This window comes from Falco cherrug, chromosome Z, assembly GCF_023634085.1.
Source record: "Falco cherrug isolate bFalChe1 chromosome Z, bFalChe1.pri, whole genome shotgun sequence".
NCBI lineage: Eukaryota > Metazoa > Chordata > Aves > Falconiformes > Falconidae > Falco > Falco cherrug.
This window is the reverse complement of record NC_073720.1, coordinates 14144445-14163201: the sequence shown is the minus strand read 5'-3', so window position 1 is coordinate 14163201 and position 18757 is coordinate 14144445. Positions and strand designations below refer to the sequence as shown.

The 18757-nt window shown below is 36.1% G+C and overlaps 1 protein-coding gene across 9 annotated transcripts in view; it reads right to left on the bottom strand.

The window, feature by feature from the left end:
* NIPBL (NIPBL cohesin loading factor) overlaps positions 1–18757 on the bottom strand; it is a 152582-nt gene that overhangs the window by 58933 nt on the left and 74892 nt on the right. For 4 of the 9 annotated variants that reach the window (XM_055698543.1, XM_014283282.3, XM_055698542.1 and 1 more), the window contains 2 exons: positions 16013–16645; positions 1648–3207 (listed from right to left, as the gene is read on the bottom strand). The exons of 1 other annotated variant lie outside the window; for it this stretch is intronic. In XM_055698543.1, the coding sequence (XP_055554518.1) occupies positions 1648–3207; positions 16013–16645 (2193 nt within the window). Of the gene's footprint in view, positions 1–1647; positions 3208–5688; positions 5885–16012; positions 16646–18757 lie in introns of those variants that run through there. 4 more of the 9 variants (XM_055698546.1, XM_055698547.1, XM_055698545.1 and 1 more) reach the window with 3 other exon arrangements.

Genomic DNA, 18757 nt, shown 5'->3' with positions numbered 1-18757 from the left:
AAAACCTTTACACATTACTAAAACATTCCATACAAACAACAACAGACAATACAGACTACAAAAAAAGTACTTTAGAAACATTTGAGAAAGCATACAGGTACTGGATATGGCTCTGAGGTCTCTAAAACTTACTGACTTTCTACACGTAGAATTGTGTGAATTCAAAATCTATCCTTCTGAGACTATGGTGACTTCCATCAGAAAGTTTTTAGTATTCCCCATCAATAACACAAAGGTTTAACCTGAAATCTTTAGACTAAGCTGACAAGAAAGATGTCAATTTTATGTCTAACTCTAGATATTTATCTTAGTAGAAATGGAAATTTTGCCTGCTCTGAACCTCGAAAATGAACAGGGGAAATGTTTTTATTTCTGGGAGAAAGAGGAAAATATTCAACAAGGAGGCTAATACTTTACAAATAAGCAATACACATCCTGAATTATTAAGTCTTTTAAGAGTCAATACAATCAGGTTAGTAGACAGAGAACAGTGTCACAATAAACTCATTATATAGGTATCACCTCTGTTCATGTGCACGTAAACATAGCCATACATTCACAAAGATGATTTCTACATCCATTTCTCATCAGATCAACTACATAAGAAAACATTTCTCGAATTCTTGATATACCTGGAACTGCATTCATAAATCACCCTGCATACAGCTGAAATCCTCTCCCCCACCACTTGAGTCATCTATTTTGAGACATGACAACTCTATAAACATAACTACACAAGAAATTTAAATGCTTTAAATGCTAAACATTAAAAAAGGAACGCTGACCAGTTAGCAACAGTGATTTCACAATGTGAAATAATCAACTTCAGTCTGAAACCAAAGAAGCCAAAATTAGAGCACCAAGAAGAAAAAGCAATCTTATTCAAAAAATTGTTAAATCTGCAGAAGAGACAATCAACCAAATATCAAACCTACAAACTATTCTGAATTATTTCCTGCCCATATTACTAATCTGAAAATACCAGCCTATTGTTTAGCAGTTCCTCTTTCCTGTGCACAATGGACCCTAGAGACAATGTTGTCTGAATTCTCCTAAAGACAGAACCTTTTTGTAAGCTTACTGTCACACAGCCTCCAGTGTGGAAGCTCCCCAGCAGAGTTGTATTTATAATGTAAAAGAGGCAGATGGGACTTTGTAACTGCATTCTTACTTCACCACGTCAAAACATGCCTTGGAAAAACACATTTCAGTTCCAATTAAAAATATAAAGGAATCTCAGAGCTGCTATACATAGCACTTCCCACCACTCCAGCTACACTGATTTAGTTACAGCAGTACCAGTCCACTACACAGACACCCTTAATCCAGTTTAAACCATATATACAGAAGTTATGTTTCACTGGTTAAATTACCAGGTTAAACCAATGTAGCTGAAGTAAAGTTTAAGACCATGTAGTGTTCCCACATTAGGCACTTGCACTGGTGTAAATAAATAATTTCAGGTACATCATATCAAGATTTCCAACAACAACAAGCCCATAGATGAGTTTCACTCTGTTCCCCAAATTCATCATATAAGCAAGCATTTAAACTATCAAATGTTTGCATTGCATTTCTAACAACATAAGCAGCAAATCTAAAAGGAGTGTAAAAGATATAATGCAATTAATATTAAAAAAATCTTACCTTTATTAGATTTGGATGACTTGTTCTTGTTAGGTTTAAAACAAGAGCCCCTTGATTTATCTTCTCTATCCTTAATAAATTTCTGTACATCATCCAAAGAAAGCTTTTGAAGGACAACTACAGGTTTAGCTCCTTTATTTAGATCTTCTACTAGCCCAATCTTCTCTACTTTGTCTTTCTGTTCACCTCTAAATTCAGTTTTCCTTGACTCCTGAGTAACATTGCCATCTTTATCACGCTTGATTTTTGGAATGACAAAATGTTTCAATGCACCAGATCTTGCTCCCAACAAGTAACTGGGAAACTCTGCTTTATTGTCAGCATGTGCTTTATTACTATCTACTTTACTCTTATTACCATCTGTCCTTCGTTCATCCTTGCTGTTGGGTGATTTAAAACCAGGTTTATCAGGTCTTGATTTACTAGAATCTCCTTTACCTTCCTGTTTAATACGAGGGCTGTCAGGTCTTGATTTCTGATCCCCAGAAGAAAACCTCTCCCTTGATTCACCAGACTCATGCCTATGTTTCCTTTCAAATTTCTCAGGTTTTGAACCATCAGATTTAATACCATGCTTAGAATCATGTTCATTTTTGTTTGAGGATCTCAAATATTCAGGCCGTCTAATCTTGGACGGATCTCCTCTGTACCTCTCTGACTCCCCCCTGTCCTCAGATCTTTGTTTAAGGCTATCATGGTCACGCCTCAGTGTATCAGAAACTGAACGTCCATCAGGCCTTTGTTTTGTTGGATCAGATCTACTTTCAGGTTTTACCTTTGAAGGATCAGATTTCACATCTAGTTTATGCCTAGATATTTCAATTTTCTTATCTGACAATGGTCTACTGGATTCCCTCCTATTATCATGTCTATGTTTTGGTGTTTCAGGCCTGCCTTCGCTCTTCTGTTTTGGTGTTTCAGGCCTGCCTTCGCTCTTCTGTTTTGGTGTTTCAGGCCTGCCTTCGCTCCTCTGTTTTGGCGTTTCGGGCCTCTGCCTTATTTCCTGTTTGCCATTATTTTGTTTCGCCTCATTTTGTTTCATCTCCATTTGCTTGCTTTCATTTTGTTTTGATTCTGTCTGTCTGTTCTCATTTTGTTTTACTTCCATTTGTCTGCTTTCATGTTTAGCTTCTAAGTGTTTGTTCTCATTGTGTTTACTTTCCAATCGTCTGCTCTCATTTTGCTGGAATTCCATTTGTCTGTTTTCATTTTGCTGGATATCTGCCTTTTGACCCTCAAAGTCCGACTTTTTCCTAAAAATCTCAGGATGGTTTTCAGGTTTAAATTTAAGAACTCCAACAGTGTCTTCTTGGGGAACACACACAAACCCATCATTGTACTGCTTAATTTCTTCAGGTTTTTTGATGGTGTCCAAATCCTGAGTTACTGTTGCCTGAGAGTCTGCTCTTCCTGCTTGCTGCAGATCAATACTAACCATCAACGCTGGCCTTGCCCCATTTCCTGTAGAACCTGTCTCCTGAGAAGCTGCTCTGTTTCCTCCAGCAGTACCTCCAGCCTCCTGTGGTTTGTTTTCTTGTTTTCGCTTCTTCAGAGGCTTATCTGCAAGTTAAAAGAGAAAAATCACAAATTATATATACAGACAGGTTCAAGCAAGAATGTCCATTCCCCTCCACTCCCACCAATTAATCCTCCTTAGCATGTATGTGCACACACAACAAAATCCATTGAATTTAAAAGCAAGAATAGAACTTCTCTAACTAGTACTTTTTAATGTATTCAGACTACCATTCATTGTCAGTCTACCACAACTGCCAATTAATCATTAAAAAACCCACCCTCAAAACATATGAAATCAAAGTCCTTGTGTAATTCCCAAGAGAATCACCTAATAAAGCAGCTGCAATACATAAAAGACCCAAAAAAACCCAAACTATGCTTGAAGCAAGTCTACACAGACAAAGTTAAGGTGCGCCTCCACAACCACTTTTTGAGGAATATTACTATAAAAATTATCTTCTGCAGATTCAGCCTGCTTCATTATACATGAACTAAGCAAGGATCCGCAATGATTAAGACTGAGGTTTTCCCTACTTCATTCAGTGCATCAGTTGGACTTCACATGTATTTCAGCCAGGGAACAATTATCAATGAACAAAAATTACTAAAATAACTCCAACCCTCCAAGCTCCTCTTTGAAGCAAAGCAGTATACCAAGAGTTGGAGACTATATCATTAACACGTGTGTACCAGTTGGGGGGCCGCTACACACTTAAAAGCTTGAGTATTTTCCCTTTGCAACCATAATGCTTTTCATGGATGAAACAAAAAGTTCAGTGATAATTTTATGTAGTGTCAAGAGCTTGACTCTGCAATAAGCCTTTCAGTTTATATTAAAAAAACATTAAAAATAGAATACAGAAAAATAAAGTGAGCCAACCACACATCCTGTAATTTGGTAGAATTCATAAACATGAGAAGCACATGGAAATATCCAAAGAGTACATTCTATTTGTTTAGATTACAACCTATTACTATTACCAACATGGTACTCTAAAATTGGTTTTCATGGCAGAAATTAAAATCCCTACCTACGCTAAGGCTTATATTCTCATTTCTCGACTGTTATCACATAATTTAGAAACAAAACAAACCAAAAACAAACCAACCAATTACTTCCTCTGTAATCAGGGAATATGACTAAGTCTAAGAAATGACTAAACATACATTGGAAATTCTGTTGTAGATCTATTGTCAAAGCGTCTAGACCACAAACACAGTATAAGAAAAATAACTTATTTTGTGCCTAGGTTTGTGGTGCCTTATCACCAGATACAAAGACCCAGTTCTCTTTTTGGGAGCAGGAGAAAAAATGGTAAGGAGGATGCAGTCAAGGAACAGGGAAACAAACTCCAAGGAAAAACAAAAACACCCACCCACCCCCATACCACCCTCTCAAATTGTAAACCGGAATTACAACATATGATTTCTAACTTCTTCTACATTTGTAGAAGAGTCTTAACTAGAAGAATTAAAACTTTGAAAGATTATCTCCAAAATTAACATTAGAAGACAATAACAAGTAGTAACATGGTCAATTCCATGACATGAACAGGCTTTCTTCCCCATCATTTTCATTCTCAAATCTACCTGTACATCTCTAACTTTCTAAAACTCCAAAATTATGCATGACATTTAATGGCTGGAAGACAGTAAAGACAGATACAATAAACTCCATGCAGAAACTGGTCAACTGCAAATAAGGAACTTCGCAAAGTTCCAGAAAAACCTGTAGAAACACCTGCGAACTTTATGATAGACGTGAGAAGCAAAATAAATTTGCCAAATCAAACTGCAGCCTTTTTAGCATGGAGATTTTGCTTTTTCTTTGCTATAGCAACTGTTGGATTCATGTAAGAACTTACATAGTTTAATTTCCCCACACTACTGATTAAAACATGTCATTTTTTGAAACCTTCATACTGTGACAAGAAGTCTTTTCTGCCTGTGACTAAGAGGGCTTTGACCTCATTGAGCTTCATCACAGGTCTTAGGAATGGTCATGAAGTAGAAGCTTCCAGACTAACAGGTTGATGTATTTTTTAGAAAATACATATATGTTAATACATATGCATCCATGCACATTATTACCTTTTTTCTCAATTAACACTCTTCAAATTTTGAAACACAAATTGAGAAACTTGTGTTCTTAGGAAAACGTTAGTCAGCTTTATCATTTTAACCCAGATATTTCAGCCACACTGAAAAAGTCCTGTAAAGCTCTTGATGGTGGATCTAACAGTAGCCTTTAAGAGGTTACTTTATCTGCCCCATTCCTTTAACTGAGGTTATCACCTGTAGCAGAAGGGAACACACATTTGTATTTCCACAAGTGCATTTCATTGTCCAATGTATCACCTTAAAGCACTAGGTGAAGACGGTTTGCATTAACCTACCAGGCTGAACAAGTCAGTTAAGAGCCAAGTAAATGCTGCCCCTCTGCTACTTCTATTACAGGAGCAAGGCAGATGGCCAGGAGCTGTGGTGCCTTAAACAGCTGTAGCTGGACCAACCAAAACTCACCTTGCAGAGCCCTCACGCTGAAGGCTCCAAGATTAAAGAACCGAAACAAATTCAAGTAGGAAATTTTCTCGCTTGAACTTCTGTAACTGACAGGCTCAAAATGCTGCTGCTCTTCATCATCCAAAATGTCAGATTGTAAGTGGAGAACATATAAGTAGATGATCACATCGCAACTTGGCATACATACTTTCTCTAATTACAGAGCTCTTCTGATGGACCTTCATCATTTCTCTTGACAACTGCAGATGTTTTAGTAAGTTATAACCACAACCTGTTGACATCTTATCTGAGAAGAAAGGGACACCTTCAAAGTTTTCTCTTCCTAAATGGCATGGTGATTGCACACAGAGTTACAGATTACTCACAGCTTTCTTCGTATTTCCCGTGTATCTTGATGGTGATCCTCAGAACTAGACTTGATCATTATTGTTTTGCCTCTCTGAGATTTCTGGATCTAGGACAAAAAAGCTAGCCCAAACTTATGAAAATACTGGTTGAACTAGGGCATAAAAGATAGGATAAGTACATAGTACCACTATCTTCATTAAGCATAATGAAAAAAATCTATTGAATGAGCACAAAAACTTTTTAAGCTGCCACAAAAGCTGCAGAAATCTGAAAGCTGTAATACACTATTGGGCTTCAAGGGCTTTATAAAATCTTGAATTCATTTTGAACTACAGAAGAGTAATCAGTAGAGAATCAGAGGGGTGAGTAGAGAGTAATTACCCTCTGAAAACAGATGTCTTCATATCTTCTTACAATCAAATATGTGCAAGTTTGCAAACATTTACTTTGTTAAGTCATGAGTCCAAAGACCCATCAGGGTTATGACAAACAGATAAACTTAGGAACTTTCATATTATCCACTCAAATATAATTTGTATCCTTCAAGGCATTAGTATTCAAGCTTCATCCACTTCATACTATAGCCAGTAGAACTTCTTTATATTACCAGGATCTAAGACTTTGCCAAAATATGAGACCAATGTTTTCCTTTCCAATCCTGCAGACCTAGATTCAAAGCTTGCGACAGTTGTGAACATGTAGGCTCACAAGCTCTTGAGACCAATGAAGTGTGACCAGGATCTTTTTGCTTCACTTTTTGTAACAGCTCTCGTAATAAAAGGAGCATGTAGTAAGCCACAGAAGAGATTTTTACTACATTAGAGATCATGTATCCAAGTTCGTTGTTTTCAGATTCTTTTCTTTTCTGAAACATTATTCACACCTCCCCTACCCCAAGAATGTAGATAAATCCAAAATATATCTGTATTTTGTTCAACTGCTTGAAAAAAATTTATGACAGTTCAGAGCCCAGTCTGATCCCAGTTATTCTCTTATTAATACATCCTTTTGGCTTGGCAAATCTGCATGGATGTTCTCTTCACATTGCAACACACTCATCAAAAGGCAGTACCTTGGTACTTACTCACAAGCAAGATTATGAGCTATCTTGTATTAAAAAATAGTAGAGACGTTCTGTCAACTTAAATGGGTCACTGTGGTGCAAGAAACAAAACATTACAGGAACACAGATTTGAAATGGAAAAAAGGGTTAGCTGGATTTCCAAGCGGTTATCTCTCACCTGTCCTCTTATGAACAGTATTCCTGGAGACAGGTTGTAGCCTTCATCTTTGGAATTATCTGTGTATCAAAATAATTACTTCCAGATTTAGAAATCAATTAATTACTGTGGAACCTTTGTGCAAAAAAACAGTGCACTGGAAAAACCACAGATACCTTCAAATACTTCACTGCTGAAACTGACTCAGTCACGATCTGAATATCCATCCTGGAAATGGACATACTTGGAAGCTGAGGAAGTGTTAGGGACAGCAGCTCGACGAGGGGAGTTGTATTAAAGAAGTATCTCCTTTCTTCCATGTAACCTGAAATCTTTCCAAAGCAGCAGCTATAATACCATTAGTCCTGAAGTCTCCAATGTTACTGCTTTCTTGCAAACCTGATGATTGCCTTCAGTTCCAGATTAAACTCTTTCAGCAAATGAGTATAATAGGATGATAGCCAAAAAAACCTTCTAGAACTGCTTGTCCTAGCAAACTGAAATGGGCCTTTTGTATGTATCTGTGAAAAGGTAACAAGTCTAAATAATAACCGTGTATATGGTTGCTAAGCTTCATTTTAGCAGAACAGTAACACTCCACTCTATTAATACTATTTGGTAGACTCTAAAATTCAGAGATTTTGGAATGAACTTGAGTAGTATCGAAGACAAAACAGATAAATTATATCACTTCCGCATTTACACCTTGTAAGGGATTAAACTGGAGACTTCATATCCAAGACAGTTAAATGTGAATGTATTCCTCTTCAGAACCACAAAGAAAATTGACCTTCTAATGTCGAATTCTAGATGAGCAGTTCTGATTACTCCAGTATAAGCTTTCTTCTTTTAAGGTGTAACAATTAAGAGTTTTATATTTTAAAGCTCTAACACTCTTCAGAGATTACTGGGATATCCCTCCAACTCATTTAAAATACCACTTATTTGAATTATTTAAATCAGCAATGAATAAATTTAAACCAAATGTAGCAGTCTAAGCAGTTATTATGTATTGTCAAACCTTCCATCTTTTAACATCAGAGACAAATCAGCCAGAGGCCAACTACAAGCTTACTTTATTTAAGCTAACAGTCAAGATCAGGAATTTTCAACAGGTAATACATAACTATACATCTAAATAGCAAATCTATGTTTACTGACAACTGTTTTCTTTTCTTAATTATTCTTCACAGAGCTCTTCAAAATTGTCCAAGCACACTGTCCCCCCAAGCAACAAGAATCTAAACCAATCCATCTAATCTGGGTACCAGGAAGGTTTAAAATTTCTTCAGTAGTAATGATGGATGACCTATCAATGGAATGAGGGGAAATATCCATCTTTTCTACCGCTTCATGAACATTCAATATTACTGACTGTGAGAGTCTGCTCCCACCTGACCTCCCGCAAAACCGTATTCAAAAAAACAAAGGATTAACAACCAAAGAGAATGCTTCCCATCAGGAGAAGACATTCCCACAGCACTGGCTCCTCCCCCTGAAGGAGAGACTCAGCAAACCCAGGTCAAAAATTTTATTCTCATTGCTTGCTACCTTACAAAAGAACCTAAGAAAGTACAGTCGTGAACCTGGCATAGGAAGCTTTCTAGAAAAGAATGTAATACCAAAGTCTCTGAAGCAGAGATGAGAGGGCTTTTAGCTGCTGCAGTTCAGAGGAAGGGATTTCTAAGAACCCAAACAGAAACAGCTGCTAATCTTTATCAAACTGTTAGAAGACTTTATCAAAATTCTGATCACTGTGCAAAAAGGAAAGCCCATCAGGAGGGATGTCCAAACTCATCCAGGACAAAACACAAAAAGATTACAGGAGTTTCTGACATGTCTAAGGTGCAGCAGACTTCAGAATCTTCATTTTGGTGAAATTTTGCTTCTTTTCTTAAATACACCAATAATGCAATCAGCATAAATGCAGTATCAAATATGATCTCATGATTTTTTCTACTTAATGTCTGGTAACCTGTTACTCCCTGTCAACTACAGTAACACAAAACAAATATTACACTAGGAAACAACAAGAATTGAACTACAGAAAAGTATAACCAAGCACCTATGCTTGTTTAGAGACTGGAAGCTGTAACAACCTCCCCAAATTCAATACTGCTTTTAAAATCTAATTTTAATTTATTTATGAGATAGGATTTTTATGACGCAACTGATGGGTTTTATCCATGTGACTGTGAAGAATTATAGTTTTGTGAACTCATCTTTTAGAATATCTGAACAAAACCTGGAGTGCAATTACTTTGAAATACAAAATGCAGCACAATTTCCCAAGAAAAATGCAACACACTAATGGCAGACTTAATGAAAGCTACTTAGATTATGTATCACTTACAGATTAACATATTCAGTTAGTTTTTAATAATTTGTATAAACAGAAAACTTCAGAAATAAGCAATGACTTTGACATCTCCCTTCCAGATGCTGATTTTATTCTGACACTGTATCCTGCACTCCAATATCTTCAATTAAGTAGATCTGGTAACATTTACACTACATGGTAATGAAAAAAAGTCTGCATCTTCTTAGGCTGATTTCAGAGTGAACTTAGTGACTATGAACTACAGAAATGCTGGGTTTAAAACCTTACTAAGATTTATTACTTATACATGCCATTTCTTTATCAAGATTTAAATCCATTATAGAGAAGTGACATCCCAGAACAAAATAAAGTCATTACTGGGTAAGTAATTTTATAAAATCTCCCATCCATCTAACAAGTACAATCAAGGGCATATGCTACTTGCAAGTTGTATTTCATTTTCTAATCCTAATCTACAGATTAAAAAAAATTAAGACTTCTTACCAAATTGCTATGTTTTAGTTATTTTCCACACCTGCTAACATGAGCAGGTTTCTGTGCTACTCTACATATAGCACAACCTGGGATAAATGGGATAATTTGAGTTCATGGTACACAATAGCACCAAAAATATAGTAAATGCCATTAAAACAATATGCCTCTTCTTTTAAACATGTTTTTCATTCAATTAGTATTTCATTCTTTAAAAAATTTATAAAAGAAAGTAATTTTTTCTAGATAGATGGAAACATTGCAACATGTCATTGCAATTTCTCAAGATAGAGGAATTTCTTCCCCTTATCTTAAAACACCTCTGAACACACACACACACACACACACACATCTCTCATCTATACTAAACTGGAGGTTGCAAAGCTGCTTTTTCTTGGGAAAGCTATATGAAATACCAGTTTCATCTGTTACATCACACTACAAAATGCAGACCTAATGAAAGCTTGTATACACAAAACACAAAATACCTAATTCTCACATTGTTCTACTGCATAGAAACACAATCATTTATATTTTACACTATCTCGTTTCATCTTCTGGTATTAGTGACTGTAATCTTCTGCAAGATTACTAATAACTATACCTGTACCTCCACTTTTAAGGAAATAAAACCCCTATAACACATTCTTAGAAAAGAATGCTAATATACTAGTTATAATCACATATTCTGTCATTTAATTAATTGGCTACATAAAATTAGAAGTCAGCAAACTATTCACTCTTAATAGTATTCTTCTATTAGTTTCCTCTTGAGGGAACTTTTGCAGGGAGATGGGTAATGGGGAGAAAGGGAAAGGAGCTGGATAAGAACTTAAAAGGTAAGAGAAAAAGGTTACTTACCTATAACTGTAGTTTTGAGAGTTTTGCTCCGGCAGATTCACACTCTTGGGATGTGTGTCTCTGCTGCTATGGGCTTGGAACGAACTAAAAAAAGAAGGGCCCACAGCAGGCATCCAAATGCCCCCTAACTGATCCAATTATTGGAAATAAAGTTATTACAGCTTCACTTCTTCCTAATTCAAAGAATCCACAGTAAGATTCCAAAGAAGTGGGTAAAATGGATCCTCAGAGATTAAAATATATAGGGGAAAAAAACCACAGATACGAGCAGTTTTACCTCATTTAAAAAATGCTTATAATGCTTTTAAGTTTAAAAAAAAAATAGCCTCCCAATGAAATGGTTAGTGATTAATCATTTCATTACTCTTCTCAAACCCCAGAGAACAGTGCCTTTTAGAAGTAAAGGTAGAACTCCTTAATCTCTTAGTCTGTTTTAAAAGAGCTGCAGTATATAAAAGTGTCTTTGAAGTAGCCTAAAGTCTAACACACAGTACTATGTATGAAAGAGCTCAAATTAAAATTTAGCAAATATGAATAAAATAAAAAACTGAAGCAATTTGAAAAAGTCTCTGAAAAAAGATAAGTTACTTTTTGGGTTTGGGTTTTTTTTTTCCCCCAAGTAATTTTTAAGGTAATCTTCCTTATCCCCCTTCCTAGAAGAGCCAGAGCTGTGTTTAACATTAGTATCTTAAACATATTTTTGAATCATAGTATTTGGTTTTTTTCGGAAAAGCATGAAAGATCTTAAGGTATAAACCTTGAACCTGAAAATTAATTCAGTAGCAGGTCTAAAACCTGCTAGGAAAGGTTTAGACTGTAAGTGACCATCTAGCTTTGAACTCTACTTGACTACAAAGAAAAATAACCCTCTTGTATCTGGACAGCCTGTATCTGGAAAGCATGAGTTAACGCAAAGAGCTGTGGTTACCAGAGTGAAATTTCTCCCTCAGCATCACCCGCCTCCCAAGAAAGGAAGAAGATTCCTGAGAAGAACAGAAGTTCCTGGGATATAATTTTCTAATACTCACTAGGATTTCCTGTACTTTCTTGGACTAGTCAACTTAAGAATGTGAACAAAGCACAACCCCAGTTAAGTGAACAAAACAAGTTCAGAGCATACACATCTACTTGTTTCAAAAGTATTCAGCAGCACCAAGCAGTACAGGAAATCTGACTATTGATGGTGATTAGAAGAGAAGAAATTGTGCGTGATTACATTTCTAAAGAAATTACATCATGAAAATATCATAATGCACCTAAACATAGGATGGTTCACTTGGTGATTGCTGTGGGTAAAGATAATCACTTTCTGTATCGGCTCTTCCGAATCATTTTTTTTCCAACTCAGATAATGTGAGTCATGATAAAGAATAGCTGGATCTATCTGTAATACCATAGATCCTTTCAAAAGAGAAGATATGATCTGGTATTGGTTGACATCTTGTATCTGATAAGGGTATAGAGGTCATTGTGAGGGGGGACAATGGGAACTGAAGGCTTGAATGTCATGTTCCATGGATTTATTTACTTGTTCTGAGGCTATTAAACATAATTGATGTATTAGAATGTAACTTTTGATGCCAAGTGCCTTGATGTCCAAAATCTCCAACTATTCCTCTCATTAACAGATATAAATTACTTGCAAATACAGAGAGACTTCCTTGGTGGGAGGCAGGAAGATAAGATGGACTCCTTCCACATAGAGGACAAGGACGAAACACAACTCTCAAACTTCACACCTCTCTATCATGATGAAAAGACCATATAATCCACTTGATCCAAGATCCAAACAGACCAAAAGAACAGTATTATAGAAACAGAGCTCTGAAAAGCACTCATATATGAGGTAAAAGGTCTATATTGTAAACCACTCCTTATGCATACCTGACATACTTTAGGTCTAATATGCCAGACTTTGCATTAGTGACTTTTGCACTCAGAATTCCTTTTTCAGAAAGTAAAAGCATTACAATCAGGTTGCTGAAAGATACGCTGCTTTTCAAAGAAGACAAACTGTATTAGCTCCTCCTCTGAAACAGAGACTGTCTCCCACTTTGAGAGACTTTGTTTGGTGGAAGCTGAACGTTTTAATAGTTTTGTTAGAATTAACAACTTACTACAGAAAGTATTTTAATTACCTAGGGCTCCAATCCCCATTTCCCACCTGTACCAAACATTCTAAAAGGACCTCAGCGTTAACCAAAAAAAAAAAAAAAAAAAAAAGGCCTTAGCAGTTGTGTCAGTTGTGTAATTTTCAGCAAGACAGACACACACATGAGTGCGCACGCCAATCTGTCTCCTCCTCCGGAGCATAGAGTTCCACCATACTACTGGTTCCAAGTCTCAGAAAGAACATGCTATATCCAACCAAAGCCTTACTGTTAAAAGAAAGCATCTGAAAACCTTTGATGAAGCATAGTACTATTGAGATTTCATGTCTTTGTAAAAAGGACAGAAGAGACCCCTAATCTTCTATCAAAACTTGTGAGTACAATTCTGCTTAAAGTAATTTATGGAAGACAATAACAGGTGCCTACACAGAAAGTGTAGTGTGACTGTAATATGTATTCCCATGCCTGGATTACAAAAGCAGCAAAGATACTTTCATGCAGATTTTAGCATGTGCTAGCACCTTGAGAAAGTTCTCTAGAATGATGCTTGCTATTGTAAGCATCAGCTAGCACCATGCATTCCTGTTCTAATTAGACCAAGTACTTGCTACAGGCACACTGTTTTCTTAACATAACGTGATCTGAAGTTACAGTATACATACTAAAATGCACAAACACCAGGTTTTTGCATAAATACAGTAAACAGCTTTGCAAAAAATGAATGACATATTTAGGAGTTATTTGATATATTTCTACCAGACATATTCCCATGGGAACAATGGAAGAAGCTTCCTCCTGCAGCCAAACCAAACCAACAGCATAACTGTAACAATCCCAGAGTCTTACCAACTTGTAGACATACTACAAACTTAAAAGCAACAGCAAAAGCATTACCAAAAAGAAAGAACCATATTTCTCCAAGGTAACAGCTTTTCAGGAAATCTGTCCCAAGACTGCTAAAAAGCCTTCCACTCAACACTATTCATTCACTGGTGAAACCTCAGCAGCCAAAGTGAAAAGAACTGCTGTCCTAGCTTATGGGCAACTTACCACCAGTGAATAAACAGTGATTATTTGTCCCAATATGGGGCAGTGATTCTTGCACCCGACTCATAGCAACTGCAGGAACTCAGGAAGAACTTAGACCTGCCAGAGGATGCAGGTAGAAGGGAAGCATAAGGCTGGAATCCTTTTTTGGGAAGATGGTTATTGAGCAGTGGTGAAGGGCAGAGATGACATTCTATAAATATCACTCCTTTCCTCAGAAGAAACAAATCACAGCGGGCCTGTGGCTATGTATTTACAGTAAACAAACTTTGTAACTAATGCTCAACATTTCCTGAAAGCTAGAACAAAAGAGAAAGTGTGTTTCAGTCTTGCTGTAAGTGTTGGAAGACTGCTGTGCACTATCAAAAATACAATGTATTTTTCCAGATGCTTCTCACCTAAAATGTGCTAGAGATTCTACTTGAAGCGTGTGGATATAAAAGTGGCTTTTGAAGTATTAGGAGACAAACCACAAGCTCTCCATCAATAAATTTAAAATCAGTAGAAGATACTTAAGCAAATTAACAAAACCCCCATTTCATTAAAGTAAAATTAGACAGTAAAGATCTCGAGGTGAGCACACATTTTCTCCATATATTCACAAACAAGTCACCTAAAAAGATTTGATTTAGTTGCCAAATAAGACGTATCTAAGAAGATAAACCCTTTAGTAATTTCAACAACCACATCTACAAACACATGCACACATGAACTCTTTCTCTCCTTGATGCCCCCCCTCCTTCCCAGCATCTTTAAAAACAGGAAAAAAATTATCTTTGAATAGGGAGAAAAATTGTGCTTTTTCTGCTGGTTAAAGACCCAAACTGTATGAAAATTCAATTGCGTTGACACAAGTATGTCCAAAACTGACCATTTTCACCTATGAACTTCCAAAATCAGAATTTGCATTGTATTCCACTCTACAATATTTTTCTTAGCAGCACCTAATAAATTAGCATTATACTATAAAAGATTTTTTTTCTCAGAAGCTAAACACAATACAGAGGAAGCTTCTGGAAAATATTTGTGTTAAAATATTGCTATCTTATTTATAAAATACATTTTATCTTCAAGATTTACATCAGGGTTTTGCATCTACTTTTGGGACTTCTGAAGCCTAAGACCTTCAAACCAGTTAACAACAGAAAAACCAAACCAAAACAAAAAACCCAAGAAGGATAGATTCAATGAAATCAGTTAAGACAACCAGTACTTCTACTGAAATGAAAACATTTCTGAGGCTCACCTGGTTCTGTGCTAGAGACCGTACAGATATATGGTAGTTCTCTAAAGCTTGTAATACCTACATAATAATGAATATCCAGCTGAACAAACATTAGAGACAACATAGTAGTGTAAGTTACCCAATCATTACACTGCCCTTAAAAGAACAGATGTGATTTTAATCTAACACCTCCTTTACATTATGTTCAAATGTGGGTACAAATACAAACAGGATAAAAGAGTTTTCCTGCATTTTCTTAAATTAGGCAACATGGGTAGTTAATAATTCAACTACCAAAATTTATTACAAATTTTGACTTATGGTACTGCTGGGATTTTAGGAACTATAAACAACGTCAATTGTACTTCATTCAGTCTCATGGTTCAAAATAAGAGTAGCTTAAAAAGGATTCTCAAACAGGAGAACTTCACTTTCCATTCATTAAGACCCCAAATAAAGAATACTGAATATTACAAATACGCATATATGAGATATTACAGTTCATTGTTGGAGGGGAATGGAGATGAACGTCACAGAAGAACCTACACTGAGTAAACAGAATTGAACTATGTGACAATGACAGGAGGTTTTTATGTGTGTATATATATATATATAAAAATATATATATATATATGGGGTTTATATGCATATATATATTTATATAATATATATAGTGTATACAAACACACAATCCTTTTACCTTTATCTTGCACTTCTTTTGAAAATCGCTCCCTTTCAATAGCTGATTCACGTTCTATCCGCTCAATTTCAGCCAATGCATCCAATTCTACTTCATCATATGACGTTATAGTTCCTTGTTGCGAAACCTGTTGCTGTGTCTGTACCACAGGAGTTTGAGGTTGTTTTGCAGCAACTGAAGTGTTCTGTTGTAAAACAGGCACTTGTTGTGCCTGAAGGAAAGCTGTCTGTTCGTGCTGCGGCAAACACTGAGCAGCGTTTAGAGGGCGGTTAACATCCTGTGGAGTAACGGGTGTTTTAGAAGTCTGTCCTGGGTACTGCACATTAAAAGGAATATCACCCTCTGACACACTGCTGTTTTCCAAACCAGAAAGCATATCATCCTGCTGGTCCATATCCGAAGATCTTACACGAGAGAGTCTTAATGTAAGCTTAGTGGAGTCCTTGGAAGGAGAACTAATGATATCATACATTGCAGCTTTTTCAGTCTGGTCTTTTTCATCCTTGCCTAACTTCATTTTCTTTTGTTTCTTTTGCTTTCTTTCTGGAGAATCTAACAATATGTCTGGGGGAACATCTCTAGGTGATGAATAAGGTGGAGGCTGAGACTGTTGGATTAAAGGTTGTCTTGATCCTAGAATAATAATTCAGAAAAACTGAACAGTTATGTTGTTTCATGTTTATATAAAAACATATAACCTACATAATTTTAATGTGTATTTCTACATATAACTGTGTTCACAAAAGGTCCAAATAAGATTGGCAGGAAGCACACCATTCCTAGATCAAGATGTAATCCAGACAGCTGCAGTGAATTTCCTGGGAATTTTAGCAGTCCACTGCAGGTAGAGAAGTGATCACTTCAGAAAAGATGGAACAAAAAAAAACAACCCCACCACCAAAAAAGAATAAATAAAAATAGTACCTGCAGGTTCAGAATATCAACTATTAGAAAATGGTCAATGAAAGTAAGTTGGCTATAGAAAAAGAAAAGATCAAAAAGATTCTTAATAAGGTCCAGTGATGAAGAGTTCACGATCAGTGTATAGGCATTAGCTGTTTCAGCCACATTTTTTTAATTTTAAATTTTTTTTAAAAAATTCAAAACATACACAACCTCTTTAACTTTGATTCTGACAATACATGTTAAACTCTTTTTCCTTTCTTTCTTTTTATTTATGTTTTTATTTTAATTTAGGTAAACTTATTCCAATATTCCCCAATCACTACTATCTAGAAAACACTTACTGTCTTAAGCCTTTTTCTACCAGCCCCCCCTGCCCCCCCCTTTTTTTTTAAGTGTGAATATTTACTTCTGTATGTACTTATCCCAGGCATTAAGTGTATCTAGAGAAATTATTAAAATAAGATATTTTTAATTAAAAACATTCTCCAATTAATCACATACAAATTAAACCAACTCCCTGTAACTGTCAGCCCAGAAAAAAGCTTTGAATAACACAGAAGCTTTTCAACCTGTCTCAATTAGACATTTGAGCTATCATTTCTGGCTTAAAAAGGAATACTGGAGGGAGAAGGGGGTGAAAGGCCTATTGGCTGGACCAATAGGGTCAGCCCCATCATTAAAGCAAACATTTATCAGATTCCACTGGAGAACACTGATCTTCAGAAAGCAGTGACTGACATTATTATTAGTCATTCTGTTTCAGGATATCATAGGTCAGTACCTCTAAGAATAAAAAACTAACTGGGATACAGGTCCCCATGTGCTTCAGTCAAGAAGCACCACTATCCAAGAAAGCAGCTTTATTCTGCAGCTTAAATTTCTACCAGATATTTTAAAAAATACTAAGAATCATTAAGCAATGTACTGACCTGCAGATGAAAAAGAATGGATACCTCTAGCAAAGCTTCGGCTCACATGAAAGGTGAGCCTTTACTGATGACTTTTTTGCACAGACTGCTATACTTACTTTCTCTCCCTAGTACATTCTGTGGTAAGTCCTGTAACTTCTGTATGTAGAGAGCAGAATATGAAATGGGTTTCATCTTACTCCATCTTGACCACCAGCAACAACTCCATATTCTGCCAATAATGCCCATAAATGCTGGGAAGCCCTGTTTTAACTCATCCTGATTTTCAGAATCTTTCCACTAATCCACTTGCCCTCCTCAAATTAGATACCACACTCAACCACCAGTACTGAAGTCCTGGCTACACCCTATGAAGAACTCTCACTTGCTTTTCACCAACACAATTACTGTCTCTTTTGCTAATTTACAAGACTGTCTTAGCGTAATGTACAACAGAAATCATTAGCTACTGATTTTTTTTATGGTAATGACTACCACTCAGGAAATACAAGATGCATTTTCATTTCTACAAACACTAGAGGCAGCTCAAAACTTCTCAAAGAGATCTTACTGGTATCTTACTCTTGAATTATCTCTTAAACGAATACTTCTGAATTGCAACAATGGAACATTTTATTGTTTTTCACAGTTACCCTTCAAATAGATGACACAGATATGATTCTCTATTGTCCTAAACTTCTACGTAAATATGACAAGATTATTCTGATTTGGTATTTGTCATGCTGAAAAATAACACTGCAGCAATGGATAAGGTGGTGGTTTTATCTTTGGGTAGACTTGAGGAGGTCAGAAGGATTTCAATGCATTCCATTGAACATACTTAGAATCCAGCAGTAAATGAAGAAACAAAAGTAAAGTTTTTCCTCTCCTAGGCAGCACTACAAATAGGTATTTCAAAGTATCTTCCTCC